At 36.6% G+C, this 23,780-nt stretch overlaps 1 protein-coding gene and 1 long non-coding RNA gene across 2 annotated transcripts; one reads left to right on the top strand and one right to left on the bottom strand.

Annotated features, from left to right (window-relative positions):
- Nucleotides 1–4,079: 4,079 nt before the first annotated feature.
- On the bottom strand, nt 4,080–21,208 carry LOC144017258 (uncharacterized). Its single transcript, XR_013283148.1, has 3 exons — nt 21,098–21,208; nt 20,154–20,350; nt 4,080–4,630 (listed from the first exon to the last, which is right to left on the bottom strand). It is a non-coding gene; the product is annotated as an uncharacterized LOC144017258 (long non-coding RNA).
- myl13 (myosin, light chain 13) lies at nt 14,881–22,088 on the top strand. Its single transcript, XM_077518613.1, has 5 exons — nt 14,881–15,023; nt 18,094–18,121; nt 18,976–19,125; nt 20,181–20,354; nt 21,548–22,088. The coding sequence occupies exons 1-5, from the start codon at nt 14,919–14,921 to the stop codon at nt 21,652–21,654; spliced, it is 564 nt and encodes a 187-aa protein (XP_077374739.1). The 5' UTR covers nt 14,881–14,918; the 3' UTR covers nt 21,655–22,088.
- The last annotated feature ends 1,692 nt before the right edge of the window (nt 22,089–23,780 follow it).

Below are 23,780 nucleotides of genomic sequence, written 5' to 3'. Positions count from 1 at the left end.
GTTTATTTCTTGTAAATTTGTATTTTTCTTGCAAATTTGCCACTTTATGATGTCACAAATTGAGTTTTTTCCTCCTAAATTTGTTATGTATTTCTCTGAATATTTGCACCCCTAAAAAAATTTAATAAAATTATATGTGGCCCTAATACACCATTGTCACACTGGTTGAGAAACAATGAATTAGAAAAGCCTTTTAAAAAAAAAAAAAAAAAAAAAAAAAAAAGATACTCTGCTTTAAGAAAAGATCATTCTTCAGAGACCACATCTCTGTCAGTGGATAGGTTTCAGATGGATGGATGGCTGGATGGATGGATGGATGGATGGCTGGATGGATGACGAGTGGAAGTAGTAGCATAAAAGGTACAATATTACCATTCTTTTCTTTTTTTTTAGCTCTTTCATCTATGACTGCTTCAAATAACAGTGTATGAAGGAAAGGAAAACAGCTTTGTTGGTTTGTTATGATTGGATTATTGTTCATGTTTTATGCTATGTGTTCTACAAGCACTTAGTGATAGCTGTGACTGTTTGAAAGCACTATATAAATAAAGATGACTTGACTTTTCTGTCAAGAGACTACACAAAGGCATGTTATATCACAGCTCTATCATCCAAACTCAGTATTGATATGCGGTGCTGTCCACTACGGCAGTAAATCCTTCACTATAAAGACAGCCACGGCATGTGTAATTTTCTTCTATTTGTCTGAGTTAGGCAGGATTGTTGACAGACTCGCAATTTCTTGGCTGCACCGGCTGTCCAACAGTACATTTTTATCGGCAGGTGTCTTAAGCAACTCAGTCTGAACATCTCAGTTGATTACTTATGTTACTGGTGTTCTCAATCCCACATGTCATTTTTGAAGGGCTTTACACCATGTGTGACTTGTTCAGTTCGTGCTTCATTCAACATGTCCAGATATCTATTTTGGAAAAGTGTGGAGCATCCTGAACTTTTTTGCTCGCTGCATTGCATTCAAGAAATGATGCCAGCTCGACGATCACTCTAGAAAAGACCTGGGTAACACCAACGTAGACAGAAAGTCCATGCTCAGCCGAATTGCGATACATCAATTATATGATTACCGTATTTTCCGCACTATAAGGCGCACCTAAAAGCCTTCAATTTTTTCAAAAGCTGACCATGCGCCTTATAATCCAGTGCGCCTTATATATGGATCAATATTGAGCCGCACCAGGTCTCGCTGTCAAGACGCTATCGGTGACCCTGCACGATCGGTGAAGCGCATGCGCAGAAGATCCCGCCATCTTGGATCGCTAGCTAATACTAATACTTTACCTCAGAGAAAATAATAAAACAGCTGTTTATTCATTTTGGGAGTGAATGGAGTTGTCAGAAAGCTGCTTTGTAATCTAATAAAGTTTGACTGACCTATCTGACTGTTTTGTTGACATTCCCTTTAGCGCAGCACCATCTAATGGATGCATAACGTAACCCCAGCCTCTACTGTAGCGCCTTATATATGGAAAAAAGTTTTAAAATATGTCATTCATTGAAGGTGCGCCTTATAATGCGGTGCGCCTTAGAGTGCAGAAAATACGGTAATTTCAACACCCATGCATGCCGAAACTGTTCCAGTTTCTTAAAAGCCCCCTTGGGAAAATTAATTGACCAAACCTTCTGTACTTGAACCACCCGGCTCAGGGGGAAGACATCAATGTCAAGTTTACAAATTTTGCTGTACTACGCTCATGTCAATTGTGGTAAATATTAAGGAAAACTTAAAATATACTATTACAATATTGCCATGTAGGTATTTTAGAGCAGGTCTCAAAATCACAAAGTTAAACCATTTCATTAAACCTCCAACAGTGCAATAACTTAGAAACTAGCAGCAGTTGCAAGTAAGTAGTATTTTGCAAATCTTCAAAGCACATTCTTTAGCTTTGAGCTAATTTCTCACACACACATTAATAACAAAAAAAAAAAAAAAAAGGATTTTGCCACATAACGAACATTACGAGTCAGCCCATTTCTCTCAAGAAACCACAGAGGTGCTAATGCATCCTTTTATCTCCTGCCACAATAATTACTTGCAAGACTTACTCATCTTTCTGATCATCCTAAAACTACTGCAGAATTCAGAAGCTTGTTTGCTGACAAGGACCGGAAAGACAAAAGATGAATAAGAAGAAGAAGAAGAAAAAAATAAAAGTTTACCGGTTTTACAGGTCATCCATTAGTTCCCAGTGTGTTTCAGGACTAAGGTTCTAAAGCATTAACCCTTTGTGGGCTTGCTCCTCTGATATAGTGGATTTGCTTATACCGTATAGAGCAGTGGTGTCCAAACTACGACTCGGGGGCCATTTGCGGCCCGACGTCCATTTTTTAGTGGCCCGCGACATATGCTAAAAATGGCATTTGACTCAGTTCAAATAAAATAAAAACAAAAATGTTTGGAGATGGTCAAAGTAAGAAGGGAGGGTGTCGAAAAACACAGGTGCTATAAAGGTTATTTTAGTGAACTAAAACGAACGAAAAAACTAAAATTCGTTAACGAAATAAAATAAAAACGAAGATGCTTTTCAAAAAAAAGGAAACTAACTGAAACTACATTTTATGTTTACAAATCTAACTAAAATAAAACTATAATTATAGCAAAATTGTCCTTCGTTTTAGTCTGTGGTAATTAACTTAATGCATGAGCCTTGAGTGATGATTTTAAATGTGATTTTTAGTAGATTAATTTTGATATAAACCGGAATAATGACGTCGCGCCCATGGTGTTTTTTAAATATTGCGCACAAGTAATACACATTAAAAAAAAGCAAAACACTAAAACTAATACTGAAACTAACTAAAATAAAACTAAGCATTTATTAAAGAACTAGAACTAATTGAAAAAAAAAAAACTAACAGAACCACCCTGAAAACTAATTAAAACTAACTAAATAAAAAAAAAACTCAAAACAAAATAAAAACTAAAATGAAAAATTCCCAAACTATAATAACCCAACTGCCATATTGCAAATAAATTATTTGTACAATTTTTAGGACTAAACACAATTTCTCTTCACAACATTATGTGGCCGTTGTGTCCTTCTGATTTTTTGTATGTGGCCCTCAAATGAAAAAGTTTGGACACCCCTGGTATAGAGCCCTGCCCCGGAGACCCACCGGAGATTCAGGACAGGCCTTCCAGTAATAACTAGACCACGGTCACATTAAAGAAGAAGAAGAAGAAGGAAAAAACACATTGATGCCAAGTCTATGGCTGTTGTTTGTAGAACAACCTCCTGAAGGAGCTCAGGGCGGCAGAGGCCTTTGATATTTTTAAAACAGGCTGAAGAGCAAGATCCACTCTTCAGTTAAGCGTTTGATTACAAATAGCTTTTATAAAGATGAAGTCAACCCCACAAAAAATAGCTCTACAATAGTAAGTTGCATGTGACCCCACTATTCTAAACACGACATTCTGGACAATATTGTTTGTGGTATATTAATTAAGCAGCATTTTTTATTTTTTTTATTCATCTCAAGGGGTTGGCCCTTTTGCCAATTGTTGTCGACAAAAAATTACATCGCAATGCCGAAGGGCTCAGGTAACGACCAATCACAGCTCACCTGTTTGGTCAAGTAACTTTCACAAGCTTAGCCTTGATTGGTCATTATGTGAACCTTGAGCAGTCATTCATACTCCACAAATACATTGTAAATTAGCCCCTGAATGTTTTCCCCCCTCCCCGTGTAGAAAAAAAATCTGTCCACATTGCCTCGTTTAAAAAAAAGATACAGCCACAAAAATGCACACAAGCAAAGAAGGGCGTTTGTAAGCTCCTTTACATGCATGTTAAGTCTCACCACTTTTTTTTTTTTTTTAAATAAACCAAACATATAAACAAAAAGAGTAAGTACATCATAAAGGAGCGTAGAGGGTAAAAATAAAATAAATCCAAATACAATACAAAATTATTTTAAAAAATTAATAAATAAAGCTTCACTTGTCTTTTAACAACTTTATTCATGCAATTTACAATAACAAAACACATTGTGGAAGCTTTTAAGAACTGGGGGGGGGGGGGGGGGGGGGGGGGTCGTTGGGGTTTACTGTCCTGACATGTTCTCCTTCCACTACTGAATCATCAAATCCTTTGCGCACATTGTTTATGTTTTTCTAACACGTTAATTCATCATATTGATCATTTTTGTGACAAATCATAAACAAGATCAGTGTCGACATAGGTATGATTCATTATTAACATGATATAGAACTAAAAATAAATTAAGCCCTTCATTTTAATCAGTGCCCAAGAAGCAGCTCTCAATTTCAAAAAGGTCGGTGACCCCTTCTGTAATTAATGCTTTCTGGCTATATTCATCAAGTTGAAAAGTTCACTGTAATCGGATCTGCCTCTGATTAACTTTTGAAAGTGCGTCCAGAGTACTTCCAGAGGCAAAAAGAAAAGTCTGCATTAAGTCAATATCATTCCAGAAGTGGACTTGACTGTGATGACATCAAAGGAGCTCATCTGTAAGGACGTCACGCTGCTGACAAATGTAAAAATGGCGGCGCGTTGCCAGATCGATGCTTTCTGACTATTTTTGGGGTTCTCTTGAGCAAGGCACATTCATTCCCAGCTCAAGTGCTGCAGCACTGTTTGCACACCTCCTTAAAAAAAAAAAAAAAAAAAAAAAAAAAGGTAATTTAGTTCATTTAAATTTTATTTGTGTAAATTTACTTTTCTGTGTTACAGTCAGTGAAAATAATATGTATATATATATATATATATATATATATATATATATATATATATATATTTTTTTTTTACTCTCAATATAAGCTGTGATGAGGGTTATTATAGTTTGGGAATTTTCATTTTAGTTAGTTTTGATTTCGTTTTGTTTTTTAAATTTAGTTTTAAGTTTTTTGTTTTGTTTAGTTTTCACAGAATAGCTGGTTGTTTTTCACAAGTCTTGTGCTCCTTTAAGCATATTTTTTTTGTATTATGATGTGTTTTTCAATGCCAATCTGCAGATTTTTTTTTACACTTGCTTTTTTTTATCGAGTGTCATGGTTTTCAGTTTCAACTCTAGTTTTCAGTTTCACTTCTCTTTTTTTCAGTTTCAACTTATTGGCAGTGTTTTAACCTGGCCCGCGGGGGCGGGGTTGGGGGCGGGACTTTGACCAAGAGAACGCCTTCCAGCTTTTCAGGAGAGGAGAGCGCGCCCTCTGTTGGCTAAAGGCAATACTTGAATTCCCTGTGGCATATAGTCAGACTATGGATACAAATGTTCACCAGGAACTCCTAAACCGCCTGTAAGTCTGTTTTTTCTACATATAGCCTTGTGGCGACAGTGTTTCTGTAGTAAACCACTTAGCACGTTCACTAAATATGTATAATATATGCCACAGGGAATTGAGCTATTGCCTTTAGCTGACAGAGGGCGGGCTCTCCTCTCTCCTCTCCTGAAAAGCTGGAAGGCGTGTTCGTGGTCAAAGTCCCGCCCCCAACCCCACCCCCGCGGGCCACGTTAAAACACTGCAAATAAGTTGAAACTGAAAAAGAGACATGAAACTGAAAACCAGAGAGTTAAAACTGAAAAACTGTGACACTCAAAAAAAAAAAGAACGAGTGTAAAAAAAAAATAAAAAAATCTGCAGATTGGCATTGAAAAAGACATAATACAAATATGCTTAAAGAAAATTTTTTATGTCTGTATTTTATTTTTCAATACAACCTTTTACAATGCCAATACTTGTTTCAATGTCAATGCAGATTTTTCCACAATTACATTTTTTTTTTATTATTATTTTTTTTAATACCAAATCTTATTGTCAGTGTTGTGGCTCCATACAAGCAACCACCCCTACTGCTTTTGCCTGTGACTAGCATACAAACTGGGCATATTGTTGTAGTAGTCAAATGACATTTCATCCCATTTTGAAAACAAAATAATCTTCACAAATCCAATTACAACGATGGAAAGTCCAATGCTTTTCAATGAGCTTCCTTTCACCGAGTTAGGCCGCCATTTTGACTTGTGATGTCAGCTCGGAATTGTCCAAAGCTCAAGCTAACAAGTGATGGATGTTTCATTATTGGTAGTGCGATTAAGATTAGGGTCATTTAACCTTGTATTGGTTTCATAGAGTTGTCATAGGTCTATGCTTTTTTTGGGTGGCTTTTCTAGGGATATACAGTACATGAATAAAACACTATCAGCCTCAACCACACCGCTTGGCAAAACGGGGAACGGCTATTATGAAACAGACAGAGCTCTCCTCTCAGTCAGTAAATCCGAGCAGTTAGATTGCGATTGCCCATTTAGCTCATTTGCTACAGCGGGCAAGCATATCATCAGTGCTGGCTGCTTAAATGTTGCATTGGAATGTCACATCCAATGACCATGCTGTATGGAACATGAAGACGGATGACATTTTAATGGGGTTGCTTTTATGCCAAATGACTACTGAAGAGTGGCGGCAACATATGGTTGGTAAATTACCAGGCTGCTGGATAATGAATAATGTCTCAGACCCCTGTCCGCAGCATGCATCATCCCGCGCTAAAAAGCTAATTGTTTTCAGCTCGCTTTTACTTGCAAATGTGAGCGGCTGTTACAGAAATCGCATGGTTGTACCATCACGTCCGTAATGGATGCAACTTTCACACATGTACACTAAAGACCAGGTGAGTTTGGTATGTACTCACCCACAGACCGAATGAGGGTAAAATATAAAAAATTGAAGGATGGATGTCTGTAACCTGCTTAGATTGCTCTTAACTCATTCACTCCCAGACATTTTCACAGAAATGATCCCGTTCACTCCCGGTTGTTTTACTGGATTTTGACTGATTTTGCAAGGCCCACAGCATATTGTGTTCTATTGCTATAAAAGCATGGAACCTATCAAAAGAAAGATTAAAGTCTCTTCTTTCATCAGGAAAAAAAGTATGTTTCTGTTTCCGTTTTGAAGCAATTAGCATTAGAAGAGAGCTAAGTTTCATCAGTTTTCACATATCTATTTAAAATTGTAAGTAATTGAGCTTTTTTTCTAGATGGCACTGGTTGATCTCCTTTGCTCTGCTGCCACCTGCTGGCCATTTGTGTAATAACTACCATTTCTGTAACCGTTCTTTGCAGTTGAGAGGCTGCATCAAAGCCATCTGTATGCTCTAGCATAAAAAAACAATAAAAAAAACGTATAAATACGTCTTTGGGACACTTAGAACATTAAAAAAAACATATTTATACGTTATTGGGAGCAAATGAGTTAATTGAATCTTTAAAGAGTGTCTCATAGAAGTTTCATGGTAGCGCAGCATACGGCTAGCTGCACCAATTAATTTTGATCCAAGAGGAATTAAAATTGTGGGAACGAGCAAATCAATAATTCATTGTCAACTGTCGTTTAAGCGACATCCAGCAAAGGCAGATGCTAAGACATCAATGCGTCTGATGAGCAAACCGTGCATAGTTCACCATTTTTTTTTTTTACAGCTACTCTCATCAACGCCTGAGGCCAGACTGAGATGGTTTGGACATGTCCAGAGGAGAGATAGTGAGTATATTGGCAGAATGATGCTGAGTTTACAAATGCCAGGCAGAAGATCGAGAGGAAGACCAGAAAGGAGGTTTATGGATGTAGTTAAAGAGGACATGAAGATAGTTGGTGTGAGAGCAGAGGATGCAGAGGGCAGGGTTAGATGGAGGCAACTGATTCGCTGTGGTGACCCCTGAAGGGAAAAGCTGAAAGAAGAAGAGGAAGACGACTCTCATCAACGCCTTCTTCTCGTGGAAACAACCTTAGAAATCACAGTCCAGCCTCCGCATTTCCATTATGGAAAGGTTATTCTTGTGGTGAGGAGAAAGGGGAACAATATGATAGCTGTCATAAACAAAAAGCCAGCACGGTCACATGTATGACCCTCCATTCACTTGTTGATTTTCCACAGAGAAGATTGCGGCAGTGTCTCCATGGGTAACTCAGAATGTAGCAGATTATCGTTCTAAGGCGAATAAAAACCAAATTTATTGCTTCACATTCAATGAGGCGCTTGCCACTTGGTTTTAATGCTCATGCTCTTTCAAAAAAATAAAATAAAATGCAGATAATAGTGGTGAGTGCGCTGTGCAATGCGTATGTGAACCACTGGGTCTTTTGTATGCTTTGGTACAAGAGTAGGATATTTGCGTCAATAATTTCACCAATTTGGACAATTAGAGTGATGTTTCGTCTATTTTTATTTAATTAACCCTTATGCTTGCCCTCCTGTTGCTAAGAAAAACGGGTAAATGTCACTTCAAGGAAAGCGGAGGGGGCTTTACTCCGTTTGTATCGATAATTATGCAAGCCGTATTTATTTTTTCTTTCATTATATATATCCATCCATCCATTTTCCTCTTAATCCTCACAAGGGTCGTGGGGGTGCTGGAGCCTATCACAGCTGGCTTCGGGCATTAGGTGGGGTGCACCCCAAACTGGTTGCCAGCCAAACACCAGGGCACACAGACGAACAACCATCCACACTCACAAGCACACCTAGGGACAATTCGCAGCACCCAATTAACCTGCCATGCATGTCTTTGGAATGTGGGAGGAGATCGGAGTACCCGGAGAAGACCCACGCGGGCACGGGGAGAACATGCAAACTCCACCCAGGAAGGCCGAAGCCTGGACTCAATCTTGCGTCCTCAGTACTGGGAGGCAGACTTGCTAACCAATCAGCCAATCAGCACCCTATTATATATATTAGGGATGTTCGATACCACTTTTTTTCAGACCGATACCGATACTCAGACCCTCAGTACTCACCGATACCGATACCAACTGCTGATACCAGTAGTACATTTTGACAACTAAAAAAAAAAAAAAAATCACAAAAAGATATTTTTAAAGGGCCTGTCAGTAGGTTTGACAATTTCTGTTAGTAAACGAACCGTCTCTGTTTGTAAACAAACAATTCAAAATGGGCGCCTCCCATGGCTCAACCCACACGAGCTCAACGTTCACACCCCCTGCCTCTGCCCACCGCCCCCCTGCCTCTGATCACTCTAATCACTCTACTCGTAAACAAACAACCCTTCTGCCTACACGCCCCCCGCTGCTCCAGCTACGCCCACTCCCAACCCCTGCTCTGCGATTGGGTGGAGGGGGAAACAACCGTCTGTTCACAGACACCACCCAGAAACAAACACAAAATGGTAAAATATAGGCTGAAGGTTGGGGGTAAATTAAAAAAATCACAACCATACATTAACTTAAGCCTAGAGTAGACTGAGAAGGAGTTAAAGTGTGTGCATCCTGTATTTAAAAAGTGCCTTTTCCAGAGTGAAACTGGCAGACAGTGCCTTTAAACAAATATATTTCCTTTAATTTTGACAAAAAAAAACAAAAAACAAAAACAGCACTGTCACTCTTCAATAGTTTTAACGCTCAAAATAAAACACAAAAATGCTCTTTTAGTTTAAGATTCACAATTTTGAAGTATTTCCAAACCGGTGAAGTTTTGGTGAAAAACTGCTGCAAGCTAGCGCCACTTACAGGCAAGGAGGACTCACTTAACGTCTTCCCCATCTGCCATCGGTCGCTTGTACTCGTCTGCGTCACGAGTACTCGAGTACTTGAAAAAAGGCTGGTATCGGCCCGATACCGATACCTGGTATCGGTACTCGCCCATCCCTAATATATATGTATATATTTTTTCCATTTATATTTATTTTTTGTATTTCATTTTTTTAATTTTATTTTTAGACCCAAACTTTTATTTATTTATTTAATTTTTTCATTTTTGGTCCTCCTTAAATTAATATCTAAAATGTGTAGCTTTCTTACCACTTAAGAAGTGCTCACGGCAAAGCATTGTGGCCTTGCTTAGCCTCCATTTGGAACCATCCAATTCCACCCGTTCACTGCTTTGACACGTCTGCCGATGTTTCCATATCCCACAGGAATAACATGGAATAATTTTACTTTTCATCATGGTACTTTTAGGATTGATATTCTGAGAGCTTTAGTCACAGGCAATATAATATGCTGTTTGTTTTCACCGTGTAAGGGGCTTTGCGTTGCGGAAATATCAGAAATGCCCAGATGTTCGGAATTGTCCAATTGTCCTTGCTCCAGTTTTACAAACTTTGTCCTGTTCAAGCCACACAAAGAAGCATTTCATTCTTCGTCATTTCAAAGTGTTGCGTCAGTATTACTGAGCCCTGACTGAATGTTCTTTTCTGCTTGCAGAGATTTTTTGGCAACGACAAAAAAAGCAATGGCAACAACGCCAAAATTAATCAATCAATAGAAGCCCAGTAGCCACTCATCAACACCACTTGGCAATTGGCAAACATGCCACTGATTGATTTAAAGTCCATAAATCTATCCTTTATATTACTAGTGATGTAACAAATTTTAAGAGAGAGAGGAATCACCATGTGGATGATGAACAAGCTCAATATATCTTTTATTGAGTGTATCTTAGTGTGGCTGAGTTGAAGTTCTCATTGAGATATACAAGGCAATCTGCCTTCATTTGGGGGCTCATTGAGTCTCTTCCACAAAGAGGCGGTGCTGTTCTTTAGAGACCAAAGGAGGGCAGTGTGGCTCAGGTGACAGGTCAGACGCACACCAACAACTTGCATGAGAGTTACCATCTCCTTACAGTGGCGCTTTTCTCAGCTCAGGAACCTTCTAATGTTGGGGACTATTACCTCTTTCAATGAAGTACAGGAAAGTTTTTTTTTTGTTTTTTTTTTTAGTATAGGCACATGTTTTCTAACAGTCTTGTTTTTATGAAACCAGCTTTCAGTGTTTTTTTTATGAAGAAGGATTTATGACAAAATAAGATAACATATGTACTCTCCCCCTACCCTGCATCAACACAACTTCAAAGAGGCTGCTGCACCTACGCAAGCAACGCATCGTTAACTGCCTATTTAAAATTAATGAGCAATATCGATTCTGACGCCTGCCTATTGATACGTATTGTAATGAGGCCCGCAACAATATACTGCCGTATCGATTTTTTGAGCACACCCCTAGATAGATAGATAGATAGATAGATCTGTAGGCAAGCTAGCAGCTAGATACTGTAGATAGCTTGGTGGATGGATGGATGGATGGATGAACGGACGCATGGATGGACAGAGACAGACAGACTCACAGACACGCGACATTCTCCAGTCATGATAGATAGATAGATAGATAGACAGACAGATAGATGTGTGTGCGTGCGAGTGTGTGTGTGTGTGTGTGTGTGTGTGTGCATGTGTGCGTGATCTAATTCTGTTATTGTGACTTATTACAATTCATAAATAAATAATTAGCGAGATGGCATTTCTCCAGTTAACCACAGCACTGTGCTTTGCATGGAATTGGACATAGCAAATAAAAGTCATAAGCAATCAAAATAATTTACCATTGAATAATTCAAAAGGGAAAGATGATGTTGTTCATATTCAAAATATATTTAATGAGTACACGCGGTTTGGATAGTGGATAGAGGACAGACAGAGAGAGCACTTTTTGTTTGAAGCCACTCACTTTTCAAAAGTATTGGAATGAACATCATTAATTGAACTTTAAGTGATGTTTGACTGCATATCCCTTATTTGCAAAATCTGCATCAAACCTGCAACCTATTGACTTCACCAGACTGTTACATTCTTTATTTGAAATGGGTTTTACTGCAGCTCGGTTCTCGTTTGTTTCTGGGGTGTTCTAACGCTCACCTTTACTCGAGTAACCGTTACAAGCTTTGTAGAAAATAGTACCGTAGACCTAGAAGTACAGTAATTAGGCAAAATTGTGTGAATAATTAGTTCAAAAATGCTGATTGCATAACATCACTATAAGGAGGCGCAAGCGGATGCACTTTTCAGACACACACACAAAAAAAGAACTCTTCTCCACCAATGAACAAATTGTCTTCTCGGCGTGATACATAAGGCTCGAGTTTGAGTGGCACATTTCAAACTGCGCCGAGGGAATTGCATAAGTGCGACGCCAGAGGACGCAGCTGCGTCCAAGGTCGTACAAACAATCGCCTTTGTTGCGACCCAGAGGAGGCTTTCCACGCGACGTGCCAGTCGCGCGACGCTGCCCGTTCCAGAATAGCAGAGTGTCTTGGATGCTCTGAAAGCTTGATGGATGCAGTTGGTCATGTGGCCGACTGCCGGAGTGTCATGACCAGCACCTGGTGGGCAGCGCGGGACATTTGTGCTGTGACATATGTCGTCTGCGAGTCAGCTCCAGCGTGACATCCACACTCTCTTACGATTTGAAAATAATGATGAACCACAATAGCAGTCCGGAGAGGAGCGACCTCCGCCAAGGCCAAATAGTCCTCATTTCGATCAGCACCAAATTGTCCACTTCCATAGACACACACCTCCAGCATATGGTGAAACTTATTTGTATTAACTGACATATTTATTGGATTAAACATAATTACTATTACAATAAATTGCATTTTAGTACATTACCATCATACATTGATTGGCAAGGACAAATATATTTTTAATGTATTTAATTTTTAATCGATTTGAGTTTTTTCTTTTTTCAACTGACTTAGAGAACTCTCATCCTCACCTCATTTTGTGGAATTTTAGGCACCTGTTACGTTACTAAAAAATGTTTGGTTCCTTGTTTGATAAAGTGAAACTGTTTTAAATATGAGAGAAAAAAAAAAACATTTTTAATGACAATATTTTCAGTTTTAAAGAAATAATTTGGACTGTTTTTATGTATTAATTTTACATTAGATATTCATTTTGTGTAAATATGTCACATGCTATTTTTTGTATTTTTAATTTATGTTATTTTGATTTAGAAATTCGTTTTGTTTTGGCATTTTGTTTAATATTTATCAAGGTTTTCGTTTATTATTGATACATATATGTAATATATATATATATATATATATATATTTTTTTTTTTTTTTTTTTTGTGTATGTATGTATTTTATTGTGTACTGTATTGCATTTTTATCTGTATTGATTGACTGCATGAAACAACCTATTGGATCGGCATTTGTGATTTTTTTTTTTTTTTTTTTTTTCCCTTAGCCAATCGGATATTTGTGGAAAAACTCACCTATTTACATATTTCTGTAATAATGTGACACAAAAAAAGTGTCTGTATGGGTTTATCATTTTATGTGTTTGAATGTATTTTGTATTTTTTTGTATTTTTATTTGTAGATTACATTTTAACCCTATTTTGCTTTGAATCCGAAACATAAACATACATTGTCAATATTTTTATGTTTTTTATTTATTTATTTATTTATATTTATTTTTTTAAAGACATTTTTAAACTCTGCGATTGGCTGGCAACCAGTCCAGGGTGTACTACTACTGCCCAGAGCCAGCTGATATAGGCTCCAGCACCCCCCGCGACCCTTGTGAGGAAAAAGCAGTCAAGAAAATGGATGGATGGATGGCATTTTTAAACTCCTCTTTTCACCCGATATGTTAAGCAAATTCTTCACTGTCTGACAAAATGCTACCAACAACAACAAATTTGCACCAAAATTCACCGGGTTCTAAATTGGCCCGTCCAGCTACAAACTTTCAAAATGAACAATACAAATAGCGTAAAGATGCTGGCAATCCATGACGATTGTACCTTCAGCTATGAATCAGTGAATCATAAACACAATTATTTTAGTTCCTCATGCAGATGTAATAGATGATGCTCCATTGAGTCAAAATTGTTTTGATGCACAACAATGTGCTAAAAAGAGCAAATTTGTACTGAAAGGTTGTGCTCATGCTAACATTTGTTTTTTTAACAGCACATATATTACGTAAATTGTCAAAATCCAAATGTGTCAAACAAACATACTGGTTGGCTATAAGGTTGGCTCTTAATAGGACGCTTAAATATTGTTTTGTTGGGTAAAATATACTTTAGCCCTATTGTGACTAAAACAACCACAATTATTGCAAGCACACCAGAAAAAAACAATTGGCGTGCTAATGATAACAGTCCATTTTTGTGGTGTTATAACACTTTAAGCAACGGATATTTAAACAAAAATGGAAACAAAATTTGGCCCGGGAAACTATTTGGCAAGCGGGTGGCTACATTCGGCGAATGCTAGTTGTTGACGGTGGTGTAGGTGGGGGTTTGCAACTGGCCGGAAAATGGACCGGCCGTTCGGGAAATTCCTACATTCCCGATGGCCACCCCGCCCCTTTATGTCAACGTTGGGCAATATTATAATAATCATGTCACGTGCATATATTTTTTCTCCCCTGCAAAAAAACAAAAAAAGACTAATATTGCAGCGCTGAACCCCAGCAGCAGCACAATGAATTGAATTGATGCACAAACTATTAAATTCTTTACATTATTTTATAGTATGTTATTACTCTATAAAGTGATTTTATTTTTATTTAAAAAAAAAAACGAAAACATTTTTTGTTGCATAACGGATTTGGCATTTCTATTCATTGCAATGGGAAAAGATTATTAAGAATAAATAAGATAGAAGATTGTGTTGCATTATTCTGTTTGTGAAATTCATCCCCTGAGCACACATGTTTGCTTTCTCTGTTTAAAACATGAAACCGTGTCGCTAGTCTACTGCAGTCCTGCCGTGCTAGTATGCGTTTGTATTTTTTATTTATTCATTCAGTGATGAGATGCAAACTGGCATTTGTCAACCAGCAAGGTTATCACTACAAAGAGAGAGAAAAAAAATGTACAACTTGAAATTGCAGAAAATTCTGGGCAAACATGCTTTTCTTGGTGTTGTCACCACCCACTCGAAACTTTGTCTCAAATAGAAACTCGGAGCCATATCCTTTTATAGGGCTACCACAGTTGTCAGCAGGCATGTAAGGGGTGGTGATGGCACCTGGGGCCACCAGATAAAAGAGACCTAATAGGTCATTGCGAGTCACTTCTAGCTGGAGCAAGCCGCCTCATCACCTCTTGACAGCTTCTCGCCATGGCCCCAAAGAAGAAGGATGAACCCGCACCTGCGGCTGCGCCCAAACCGCCACCAGAACCCGAACGTCCTAAGACCCCCGTGTTCAACCCCTCATCTATCACGGTAAACAATATTGAATACTAATCATTGTCAGATTATTTCACATCCATTACTTTTGATGCCATTTATCATTATTAAGTTTTTACTCCTATCCAAGTTTTTTCTAATTCAACGCAAGCGTTCACCTTCTTACCTCAGTGTTCACTATTAATACATATAATGTGACAGGTTCATCTGTGGCAGCATCAGCCTAGTGGTTATTGCAAAGGACTGGTAATCAGTGTGCCTGTGTTTGAACCCCACTTGGACTGCTCTTCAGTACAAATTCAATATTGAATATTTACTAGGGGTGTTAAAAAAAATCGGATCGGCAATATATCGCGATATTACAGGACACAATTCTCGAATCGATTCAATAGGTGGCAGAATCGATTTTTAAATATCCATTTTTGATGGAAAAATATTCAACAAAAGGTCTTACTTATGGTAAGAGTTCACACCTTAAGCATGGAAAAATGTTATACTAATGGAACATTAAGCCTTAATATTTTATTTCAATGCTGTTCAAATATGAAACTGTCTGTTAAATACAGTGGCTCACAGTTATAAGGCTGAAGCTTCAGATAAATAATACATGTTCATACAAATCTTACAGTGTACAAGATTACTGATTAGGATTTTCTAAATTTGAGTAAAAAAAACAACAACAAAAAACGAACAATCGACGTATAAATCCGTATCGGGATTAATCGGTATCGAATCGAATCGTGCTCTATGAATCGTGATACGAATCGAAAGGTACTAGGCAATTCACACCCCTAATATTTACCATTGTCAAATTATTTCACATCCATTACTTTTGAAGTCATTTGTCGTTATTAAGTTTTTTACTCTATTCTATATTCAAAAATTCATTCTATATTCATTTATAATTCATCTACAATTGATCATTCATCATCTTCACACAATGAATCTTTCATTAGCATTCGTCTAACACGTTATATTTAATGCATTCTTTCATTCAGCAGGGCATTCCTAAATGACTTTTCACAACACTTCAATGATGACAGCAAGTTCACTAAAATGGGTAGCTAACTAAAACAGATCTGTCACAAGTAAACAGAAGGTGAGGGTTTCAATCCCACCTCTGACTGTACATTGCAAATATAGCCATCACATTTATGCTAAGCGATATAAATTTAAACCAACTGACTATCATATTGGGAAATTAAATGCTTAATGCATGTCCTTATTCGGCGTTGCATTCAGCATCAGATTACTGATCATTACTGACATCTATCTGCAGATACAACCCACTGCATAATAGTGGTGGGCGGATCGATCCAAATATTGATATTATTGATACCTAGTCAGTATCGATATCGGATCGATACTGGCACTAAAATATCGATCTATTAGTTTAGTTTCAGTTTGGCTCAACTTTGTAGTAGATTGCATGAACACAGACAGTATTTTACTCAAAAAATATTTTTTGTTTGTTTTGTTTTACATTTGTTGTTGTTCACTACAATTACATACAATGTCACAATCATTTAACTACAAGGTTACTACTTAATAATTACTAGTAATACTACTACTGTTTCTACTACTACTATTATTACTAGTAATTAATAGGTAATTACTTTGTAATTTTCAGTTTCTTTGTTTTCTTCATTAGCATTCAGCTATTAACATCCAGCTTTCAGCATTCCCACGCAATTTCTCCAGAAATTGCACTTAGTCTAGTTTTTACTAGTACATATATCTTTATTGCGCTGTTTTTTTTTTGTCCTCCAACTACTTCTACAATTCTTGACCGATTCAAACCATTCCAACGGCAACATGTTCCAAAAAAAATCACGCTTCACGGGCTATTATTTTTTTGTCTTCGCTTGGTTACAGCTAATAGTTAAAATATTACCACAGACAATTATCGGTTTATCGGTTGTTTTTAAATTGCTAAATTAATTGTTTGTTTTTTTTTGTACATTTTTTATAATGCACTTTAAGTTGCAGTTTTATGATACGGTGGTATATAAATAAAGCTGACTTGTCTTGACAATGTAGCAATGTGACTGGGCATCATAATGGGACATGATCATTGCTCAGTGTTCTTGATCTTTGCTTGTGAATTCGATGCCAAGTGTGTCTAAAATGAGGGTAGGAATGATGACAATTACGACAATGGGAAGCAAAAGATACTGCTAACTCCATTCATCAGATTTGACGGGCAGTGACGTTTCACAGAAGTCAGGCCAAGCCAACCATGTTTGAAAGGAGCAATAGTGACATCTTGTGCTGGAGATGTGGTAGTGCAAGCTTATTGTTAACAGTATTGACATTGGCAGCAGAATTAATTTGCTTAATTCTCTCTATATTGTTAAATATTTACTTTCATTTAATTTTTTTCATTTTATTGACATGACATTTTTAGACTGATCCTTTTTGTCATGTTTTATGTTGTGATTTTCTTTTGGAAGTATTTTTAAAAACCAAATTTTTAAAACTGTGCTACGTTGTGCCTTTTTCTAGATAATCATGTACTTTTTAGTGATTAGAACATTTAAAAATAAAAAGTAGAATAATATAATATAACAATTTGTTTATTTTTGTAACATTTTTCTCTTTATAAAAATATTTTTCCTTTATTTTCATGTATTTGTTTGTCATTTACCTTTATTGAGAAGCTAAAAGAAATCAAATGCAGCACTACTTGTACATGTACTAAATTGATTTTAAAGCTTGAACGAATGATCTTAAAATGATATTATCCTGATAAATTCTTAAAGTAAATAATAAGTAAAGTAAGTCAAGTAAGTAATTGTTAAATATAAAAAAGAACATGTAAAAAAAAAGATAGTTAATGCAAGTTTTGCTAAGATATAGCCACTCGCATCGCATTGAGCTCGTGGTCCTCATGTGAACCCCCGACCTTGCTGCAGCCCCCCCGACCCTGCGGTGTTGACACACTGCATGGTCTAAAATTAAATTGACAGTCGCTGACAAGGAGCCAAGGTCAGCGACAATGCACAGAGATGACAGAAGGCTGCAACTCGATCTGATGGAAGCACTGTTGTTTTTTTTCTTTCAACCTTTTTAATCTGATGCATGTGTCCTTTTTCTGTCTCTCCAGTTGGAATTCACCCCCGAGCAAATCGAAGGTATGCTTTTAAGGCCACCATCTTGCATGCTATTTGGAGAAGGGCGACACGGTGTACTTGACTAAACTCATTACTAATGTGTGGAAAAACATTGAGGCAACAGCTGATCATCAGTGCTTTACTGCTAATTATCTGTTCAGATTTTTCATCATCCGGGTCATGGTACTACTCTGCAACGGCTGTTTGGTTTTCTCTATTTCCGTTTTTCCATTTTTGTTGCCATCGCTAAAATGCCACTACAACCCGGTGGGATACATTTGAGGTAGAGATAGACCGATAAGGTTTTTTCGGGCCCGATACAGATACCAATTATTAGTAGTGAAGGATGCCGATAACCGATATTTGGAGCCGATATTAATTTTCACTAAAAAGGGACATCAAAATTTGGAAAAAATACAAACGCCAGCTCTTATCTTTTTTTTATTTATTTTTTATTTATTTTTATTTTTTTTAAAGCATATGTTTATTGAGCAACTTTTAGGGTTAGTAAAATATTTTTACGGGGTTTTTTTTCTACACGAAATAAAAGTCTTCCAAAATTTAAAAATATCCAAATTATTAAATTTTTACTTATCTCAGTTTTAATTTCAACCAAAAACAGAAGGTGCAGAGAGTTCCCAGGGTCGACAAAAATGAAAATAAAAACTTTTTTAAAACATTTACATTTAAATTAGTTTCCTGAAGTTAACACTTAAAAAAAAAAAAAAGGATCTATTATCGGCCATATGATTCGTCAAAATGGCCGATGCCGATATTTCTCAAAATGCTAAATATCGGCGCCGATAATCGGCCCAGCCGATAATCGGTCTATCCCTAATTTGAGGTGATTAAATGTGGTTGCTTTGTTCAAACAGACTTCAAAGACGCATTCCAGCTGTTTGACAGGACCCCCAACAGTGCGATGAAAATCACCTACGGCCAGTGTGGCGATCTCATCCGAGCTTTGGGACAGAATCCCACCAATGCCGAGATCATGTACGTGCTCGGGAAGCCCAAAGCTGAAGGTGTGTCAAGTTTGCTTCCTGATATTTTGGCAAGAATTTGGAGAAACGTGCTCTTGGTTGATTTTTCTGGGCTCCCTCATGAACCAGGAAGTAGTTTGAGCTCAATATACAGCATGTAACATATAACATTGCTGAGCATAATAATCTAAAATACTCTCAATGGAGCTCTACATTGTCAAACATTTTAGAATTAACTTACTTTATAGCAACAATAATGAAGACTGACAGATACTTTTTCCTGACATTACAATACAATTAAACAAATATATACAATACATTGATAATACATTATTTAATCATGTTAATACAAATAATTAAATGTAAAATTAATTTGAATAACCGTTACATTATTACTACTAGTAGTGATTATTCTTAATGATCATTTTTAATTTAAAATGAAAATATTACTTTTTATTTGACATATTTTCAATTAAAATAAATAAATAAATGTAATTCAACATGCTAAATTAGATTACTACATTGTCAATTATAAAATACAGAAAATGGTAAATTAGCATAAATAATTCTTGTTTTAAACTGATTTTAATAAGTATTTTTGTGTTGGCATCATTTCAATAAAAGTATAAAAATAAATGTTCAAAAAATATATGATTAAATTAATAATTATTTTAATAACATTTTATAATCCCAGGAATGATTTTTAACAATTTTCAAGATTCTAAATTAAATGAAGCATTGGCACATAATAATCGTTTAAATTATTATTTCCACATTTTATTACAAATGATTAAATGCTTTGATGATCTACTATGACCTTCATTGGAATAATCATTTTAAATATTTCAAATATATTCAAACATATTTTTCAAAATTGCATTAAATGATCAGTTCTATTAACAAATATACATTATATATCAATACTAATTATTATTAACTATTTCTTTCTATTCTATTAAAACATGTGATCCAGTTCGATACTTACATAATATCAAAGTAGGTAAATAAATGAGTAAATGCTAACATACAACTAAAAATGTGAGTGAGTGAGTGAGTGAGTGAGTGAGTACCTAATGAAGCGTTGTCCTCTGCCACAGAAATGCAGTCCAAGATGCTGGACTTTGAGGAGTTCCTGCCAATCCACCAGCATATCTGCAGGGCCAAAGATCGGGGCACCTTTGAGGACTTCGTGGAGGGCCTGCGGGTCTTCGACAAGGAGGGCAATGGCACCGTCATGGGCGCTGAGTTGAGACACGTCTTGGCCACGCTGGGTAAAACCATTATTTCATATATAGTCATACCACACCTCCATCATGGATTCGTTTTGTTGTTGTTTTTTGTTTGTTTTGGTGGGGAAGAGAGTACAGTCAGTTTAGAACTCAGTTTTGTTCTGCCTCCTGCTTTTTTGGGGTGTAATCCATGGTCAGCCATTAGATGGTGATTGACGCAAAATTTGAAAGGAGAAAACATACTTCAAGATCAGCATAAATTTTTGCTGAAAACTACTGATTATTAAATTCACTTTAATCCTGCTTTCTACAACTAAAGAACGTGATGGCTGTAGATTCATTTTATAACATACATCTTTGGCCATGATTATTGAACTCAACTCAACACAATTTATTAGTTAAGTTTGTTTGAGAGAAAAAAAAAAAGGGGGGATTTGTTTACTGTAAACACAAAAGAGGTATCGGTACACTGTACAAATGTTTGTACAATATTTTTTTGTCTTGCTATTATATATGTTCAAAATATGTTTGTTTTTCTTTTACCCTCGGTAAAAGCGTAAACATAAACTAGACAGCGAGCTAAACATCTAGGTTCTAGCAATGGACGGACAAGTATTTGTTACACCTAGGCTAACGTTGGCTTTTTAGCTTACCTCAGCAGCTAACGGCTAACTTCAACGGTTTGCTTCTCTAACTAGAGCTTACCGGTACACAGAAAAGTACAACATTGAGAAACCTACAATGACAAAACAAAACAGGAGCGCATGATGGCTGGTATGACTTACAGATTTTGTTGTCTCAAGTTTCCCATTTGAACACTTGGCTGAAGGTGGTAAATCACTGCGCTTTAATATCCTGTGCTGTGATTGTTTTAGATGATTAGCCTGATTAGCCGCAAGGTGGCACTGTTTGTCACAGTCAAAAAGGGAAGACAAACAGCGACATCTGGTGGCAAAATAAGAACATAACTTTTTTTTTCCATAACAGACGAGGGGCAGATAAGTTAGACTTCAAAAGTGTTTAAAAACACTTAAAAAAAAATAAAAAAAATAAAAAATACAAACATAACTGTTGCTTATGTTATCAAAACCATTTTACAGTATTTTCATATGACAAATTTCATTTATTGACGAGGTGCTCTGATCCGTAAATCCCACCATGCATGATGCATTGGGGGTTTACTTTTAATCAGACACAGGGATGTCATAAAATGTTAGTTTTTTTTGGTCTTTTAGGTGAGAAGATGCGCGAGGATGAGGTGGAGCAGCTGATGCACAACCAAGAGGATGCCAACGGATGCATCAATTATGAAGCTTTTGTCAAATACCTCATGGCCTCTTGAACAAAAACATGACTTCAGAGTCCACTGTGCATTATGATGACAATTACTATTGGTTTTCCTCCTTCAGTTCACAGGAACAACATCTATGTGAATATCAGTCTGTATAGCACCATATGTCAACAGTAGATCAGTGATCATTGCCCAATTCATTATGTAAAGCAAGGAAGACATGAAATATAGAACATTTCAAATACATACATTTGAATGTGTATTTGTTTTCCATATGAAGCTCCTACGTACACTGTGATATATCATATGTAGTCTTGCATTACAATAAACAATAACCAAGGGGGGAAAAGCTTACTGGTACCTAGTTCTATTAAACATTATTTAATCCATCCATCCATCCATTTTCTTAACCGCTTACTCCTCACAAGGGTTGCGGGGGTGCTGGAGCCTATCCCAGCTGGCTTTGCGCAGTAGTACACCCTGAACTGGTTTCCAGCCAATTGCAGGGCACATCATTTAATCAGAAATTAATATTAAAATATTTATATTTCGGAATGTATAATTATTCTCTGATTGCAAATAAAAAGTCATTTAATTTTCATAATTACAAATTTGGTTTTACTTTTTCAATAAAATTATGCACACATTAATATATTTAAAAACATGATTATTACTATTTCAAAATTTGTACTAAGTGCCAAGAATATTACAAAAAAAAAATATTTAAAAAAATCAAACTACATTATTCAAAATTTTTCAGAAATCAAGAAAAGGACATTGGAATTATAAAAAAAAAAAATGCTAACCATCATAACAGTAAGTTAATCAGGCAATTGTGTTATCTAAAGTAATATATTATATAGTATATAAAATATGTATTATTATATATTTACTACTAGTACTATAATTTGTGTGTATACACTAATATAAAGACATCCATCCATTTTCTGAACCGCTTGCTCCTCACAAGGGTCGGGGGGGTTGCTGGAGCCTTTCCCAGCTGGCTATGGGTATCATGCGGGGTACACCCTGAACTGGTTGCCAGCCAATTGCAGGCCACACAGTGACGAACAACCACTCACAATCACAATCACACCAAGGGACAATTCAGAGCGCCCAATTAACCGGCCATGCATGTCTTTGGAATGTGGGAGGAGACTGGAGTACCCGGAGAAGACCCACGCAGGCACAGGGAGAACATGCAAACTCCACCCAGGAAGACCAAAGCCTGGACTCGATCTTGTGTCCTCAGCACTGGGAGGCGAACGTGCTAACCAGTCATCCATTTTTTTTCCTGACTTCGCAAGTCTAATTTCTGAGTTCAAGGGGGCATTCCCGTACATACACACTTCCTGGTTTGAAGTCGGAAAAGTCAGACTTCCGACCATCCTCAAATGCAGCATATGTCACAGCGACATCTAGTGGTCACTTATTACACACTATCACAAAAAAAAAGAAAGTCTTACAATCAATATTTACTTTCATAATTTAGGGACATTTTTTTCATTTTATTGAAAATACCAACCAAATTTGTATCATTAAAAGTGAGTACTGACGCATTATATTAACCCACTATATTAACCATCATTCAGGCAGTAAAAAAATAATTATATAATCGTTAAAATCCATGCCACCATGTATTTTTTGTTGGTGGTGTTGAGTGACAATATCCCTATATTATAATAAATATAAATACTAAAACATGAATGCTGTTGGTAAAATGCTAACTCTTAGTATGCTAACATATATCAAGATAGCAACCTGAGTACAAAAAGCCCCAGGGCAGATTATTTTTGCCATTTTGCCCTGTAGTCTGATACTATTTCTAATAGAAATGAATAAAAATACTAACATGCTAATAGTCGTTACAGTGATTAGCATGTTAGCTTTAAATGTTAAATAAAAAATACATATTAAAAACAGTAATTTATGTAGATTGAAAATACTTTTTAATTCATTGGAAGTAGCAGTCTAAGTGTGTTAAGTGGACTGGTAGTGAAAAAGCACTGCTATGACTTGGATGGTAATATGCACACACTACATCTGTCTATTTGCATTGGAGCTAATTGCAGCGAAGCATTTTAAAAAGGACACAACGCTGTGGCCCCAATGAAATGTACTGTACTGTACTGTACTGTTACAGCGACTGGACGCAGCCTTTGCATCACATCCATCCT

Source organism: Festucalex cinctus, chromosome 1 (assembly GCF_051991245.1).
Source record: "Festucalex cinctus isolate MCC-2025b chromosome 1, RoL_Fcin_1.0, whole genome shotgun sequence".
Classification (NCBI taxonomy): domain Eukaryota; kingdom Metazoa; phylum Chordata; class Actinopteri; order Syngnathiformes; family Syngnathidae; genus Festucalex; species Festucalex cinctus.
The sequence above is the reverse complement of the archived record's forward strand: the minus strand, read 5'-3'. Positions and strand labels throughout refer to the sequence as shown.

Bases quoted from the DNA above. Each gene is read 5' to 3' on its own strand.
- myl13 (XM_077518613.1), top strand. From the start codon at position 14,919: ATGGCCCCAAAGAAGAAGGATGAACCCGCACCTGCGGCTGCGCCCAAA. The intron at 19,126-20,180 runs GTGTGTCAAGTT...CCTCTGCCACAG, and splicing joins CGGGAAGCCCAAAGCTGAAG to AAATGCAGTCCAAGATGCTG. The intron at 20,355-21,547 runs GTAAAACCATTA...TTGGTCTTTTAG, and splicing joins ACACGTCTTGGCCACGCTGG to GTGAGAAGATGCGCGAGGAT.